The 4,808-nt window shown below is 41.4% G+C and overlaps 1 protein-coding gene across 1 annotated transcript; it reads right to left on the bottom strand.

Moving 5' to 3' along the window:
- Positions 1-3,649: 3,649 nt before the first annotated feature.
- Positions 3,650-4,099, bottom strand: LOC126602947 (egg cell-secreted protein 1.4-like). Its single transcript, XM_050269747.1, has one exon. The coding sequence runs from the start codon at positions 4,097-4,099 to the stop codon at positions 3,650-3,652; it is 450 nt and encodes a 149-aa protein (XP_050125704.1).
- Between the last annotated feature and the right edge of the window lie 709 nt (positions 4,100-4,808).

The raw sequence follows: 4,808 nt of genomic DNA, 5'->3' as shown, positions 1-4,808 counted from the left end.
ATCGACTTACCAAATCAGCACATTTTATTCCAGTAAGGGAGAAGTATTCTTTAAATAATTTGGCTCAGTTATTCATATCGAAGGTTGTAAAGTATCATGGTGTCCCAGTGAATATTATTTCTGATCGAGATCCAAGATTTACTTCTAAGTTTTGGATAGCTTTTCAAGAAGCTTTGGGTACTAGATTGCTTTACAGTACAGCTTATCATCCACAGACAGATGGTCAGTCAGAGAGAACTATTCAGACACTCGAGGATATGTTGAGATCCTCTGTGATGCAATTTGGTGATTCTTGGCATGATCGCTTGGATTTGATGGAGTTTGCCTACAATAATAGTTTTCATTCGAGTATTGTAATGTCTCCATTTGAAGCACTTTATGGTAAAGCTTGTCGTACGCCATTATGTTGGTCAGAGGTCGGTGAAAGAATACTTGAAGGGCCAGAGATTGTGGATGAGACTACTCAGAATATTCAGATAATTAAATCTAACCTGAAAGTGGCCCAGGATAGACAAAAGAGCCTAGCGGATCGACATACCACGGACAGAATGTATAATGTGGGCGACTATGTTTTTCTGAAATTATCGCCTTGGAGAGGTGTGGTTCGCTTTGGAAAGAAAGGAAAGCTAAGTCCCAGGTACATTGGACCTTATGAGATCACTGAGAGGATTGGTGAAGTTGCTTACAGGTTGGAGCTACCTCCAGAGTTGTCTAAGGTACATAATGTGTTCCATGTCTCGATGCTTCGGCATTATGTGTCAGATCCTTCACATGTGATTCCTCCTCAACCATTGGAAATTAATCCGGATTTGACGTATGATGAGGAACCAGTGACTATACTGGATTGGAAAGATAAGACTTTGAGGAATAAGACCGTGAGCTTGGTAAAAGTATTGTGGAGGAACCATTCAGCGGAAGAAGCTACTTGGGAGACAGAAGAACGAATGAGAGTTATATATCCGAGGTTATTCTATGACTTTTGATGTTCTGGTTAGTGATTGGAATTTCGGGGACGAAATTCTATAAGGAGGGGAGATTGTCACAGCCCGTCCCAGAATTACTAAATACCGAGGACGTGAAATTACAAAAACGCCCTTAAACGGGATTAAGGTGCGTAAATTTGGTATTTGTTTTACACTAAGATCTTAAACTAGGGTTTAGATTTACATTTGTTTGGTCTAATAATTTTGTATTGGACTTAGGTGGGATCCCCACCTCCTGAAATCCTTCCCCAAAACCCGTAGGTTGTCTCTCTCCCTCTTTCTTCCTCATCTCTCCCTCAGAAACACTCTCTCTCTCTTACTCTCGAACTCTCTCAAGCTCTCGGACAAACACCAAGAACAACCACAAACGTGCACCAACGTCCAATCTAAGATCATCTTCGTGATCTTGGGAACTTCACGAGCACGGGGGTATAAGTTTCAGGTAAGTTTCATTTCTGAAATCCTAGTTTCAAAACACCCCGTGAATTGACACTGTTCACGAACTTAAAATTGGTTGTGTTTTAGGCTAAAGCAAGATCACCACGAGTCTTAGGAAGTCCTAAGGAGGCTCGGAGTGCCTCGTTTGAACAAAATGGACGTCGGGATCGTCGGGTTCGAGTTTGGCCGAAATTGAGGAATTTTGGAAGGTATGATCTAGTTGTTTTTAGGCCCTAAAACCCTTCCAACGTGATAGTACATGTTAAATGCTTCATTTTGGTATAAAATGCGAAGAAATTGGTTGAAAAACGAAGGAGAAGAGTGGATTTGAAATTTTTCCAGAAACCGGCGAACAGTCGCCGGCGACCGGCGACTCGCCGGAGAAGACAGGGAATCTTCCGTCAAGTTTGACGGAATATTCCGACGCCGTTAGTTAACTTTAACGGAAACCGTTAGTTTTTAACGGAATATACTAGGATTTGACGGAATATTCTCTAACGCCGTTCACTGTAGCCGTCAGTGTGCATGTCACGTGGCCGCGCGTGGGCCGCGCGTAGGTCCGTGCCACGTCAGGCGCGTGGGGGCGCGTGAGGACTCCAAAAATTATTTTAAAAATATGGGGATGATCCTGAGGTTGTGTAGGTCACTTTGGTATATTTATATACCCAATTTGAGCATCGTATGAAGAATTAATTACCTAGTTTGGTTTAGGTGCGTTAAATGTGCGTTAAATGATTGTTTTAAGTTATTTCACTTCTAGGTGGAACTTTTAACGAGGACGAGCACATCCAGGGGCGTCAAGGGGGTTACGACCCGGCGACATACCAGTGAGTGGGCATTTGTTTTTATATATACCTATATACTCGATTTCCCCAGAAATCAAATTTAAATGAAAAGTATATTGAAATGAAATGAAATATGATGTGATTGCCATGCATAGAATATTATGGATATTATGAACTGTCGTATGATGCATATATGTATGATGGTGCTGTGGAAGCACAGGTAAGTATTTAATTAATATTATGATGATGATGATGATATATTGAGCTCATATCCTGCACCATGGTTTAGTGCTTATAGTATTCACCGCATCGCACGCTCGCCTTGGATCCAAGTAGATGCTGGTCGTACAGTCCACGCGGAGTGGGTACGACGGGCCAGTCGTAGAGTGTTAGTGAGATTATGACTGGTGGGTGACCTTAGGTTATTGTATACAGATGATTGATGAGAGAAGCACTAGAGCGAATATTACCATGAGTCGTTCAAACTACATTAGGTAGTTCCGACTTATGTGCAGAAGGCCGGACAGGTCACGCGGAGTGACTCCGGCAGAGAGTGAGATTGATAGATGTTGAGCTCTAGGTTCAATCGTTCAGGGCTATTAGAGGGCCTACGATTGATTATTTCTTTTACCTGATTATATTATGTTAATGCATTCATACTAAACTGTTGAAATTGGCATGGTACATTCTTTATTGAATCTGTTATAAGATTGATGATTGAGACAGTTGAGATATATATGCTATATACTATTTTTCTGGGAAAGTATACAGGTTTTCCAAAAAGGGGTTATAATTGTGGATTTATGAAATGATTTGGAAAAGATTGATTTTCGCCCACTCACGTTTTCTGTTTTTCGCCCCTCCAGGTTCTAGTTGATAGTTGAGGCGTTGGTGGCCTACGAGGACTGCTTCGGCGTTCTGACAGACTAAATAAATGTAGGATTCACCCGAGGGTGTTGTAAAATAGTTATGGTCCTACTTGACTGCACCTAGACGCTTATGCTCTGTTTATGTGTGTTTAGTACACTCTTATGCACATAGAATGCTAGGTTGTAAATAACTGCAATTAGTGGTTTTTGTTGACTCGTATTTTATTATTAAATCGTTTCCGCTTGCGTTATGGTTACGTCACACTCACGTGACGGCCAGCACGTCCTAGTCTTCGGGTTAGGGTGTGTCATTATCAATATTTCTTAAATTATGCTCGATTTTTCTCCTTGGCTTTGGTTTTTTTTCACTGATTTATCGAGGCAAGATTGGTGAACATCCAAATAAAAGTGTTGCAAATAACATTTATTATATGGCTGTTCACCTTAAAATCACCATTCATTCAACAAAATTTAGTAGTAGTAGTACTTGAGAATGGAGAGGCATATTTTTATACTCTAATTAAAAGTCCAATATATTAAACCATGATGGTTGCCGGAGGGGACAGGCGTGGCACTAGTTGGCGGGAGGAGTAGGCGTGGTGGCGGCAGCAAGAGGAGATGAAGCAGGGGCGGAGGAATTAGTAGTAGTAGCAGATGCAGCGGCATCACAGTAGCCTAGCAAAATGTTACCCTCCTCAGTCGTGAAACCGATGGAAGTCAGCATTGCAGGCCAGCAGTGGCGCGTAATAGTGGCAATGGCTTGGCAACAATCAGGCCCTATATCAGCCTGCCCATTCAGGAAAAACAGAACCACCTCATTGGAGCATGATTTCAGCTCCGCAAGCGCATTCCAGCAATCGACTAGCCCGCCATTTCCTTCACTTCCAGTTTGGATTCTCGCTGTGATGGGGATGCTGTAGGCTGGCTGAATGGGATCAATCACGTTCCTTGCTGCAAGTGCATAGTTTGCACCGGTGAATATTAGGCATACTGTCACCAGGAGAGCTACATTTTGTAAAGCCATGGTATTACTGCTAGAACTACCACAGATGAAATATATGTATGTATTTGTTTTTCTGAAAATCCAAATGTGTGAAGAAACTGTTGGGGCTTGGGAAATAATTTATAGTGGAGATTGATCCGGTGAGGAAGCAGAGAGGGCTACTAATTATTGATTAAGGAGTTAATTAATATCATGATCATGGAGTTTGATAATTTAATTTTGGTGTTTGATTAATATTCCAGGAAACGGTTACATGTGTAACTTACGAGAAAGAAGGTAATGAGCTGAATGCCGATGCCTGATGGGTGTTGTCACCAAAGACCTTCCCCGATTGACAAAATGTTTTCGCTACTGACACTTGAAAAAGAAGCTTTCAAGATCTCGTCGCTTCGGTAAATCATTTGAGCCCCTGATACATGTTCGGGTGACTACAGAAGTGTTAACCATAGGTCTTTGTGGCGCTCCGGAGATCCTTGGATGTTTTGATATAGCCACGTCGTTTTTATGCTTCTTAGACTAAACATGTTTGCTTTAAGAATTTGATTAAACATTCTCCTACAATTTTGGTGCAATGTGTATCTTAATTTACCCATTTTGATGTACCTAAATTACATGACCTGCCATAGCCTTTAACAAATCAGATTTTGGTATCCAGTTTCTTCGCGCCAAAAGAAAGGAGGTTCCTAGATTCTTGCTAATTGATGTCTCAGAGTTTTAATTCGAGAAGAAT

This window comes from Malus sylvestris, chromosome 15 (genome assembly GCF_916048215.2).
Source record: "Malus sylvestris chromosome 15, drMalSylv7.2, whole genome shotgun sequence".
Lineage (NCBI taxonomy): Eukaryota > Viridiplantae > Streptophyta > Magnoliopsida > Rosales > Rosaceae > Malus > Malus sylvestris.
Note: the sequence above shows the minus strand (reverse complement) of the source record. Positions and strands in the feature narration are given on the sequence as shown.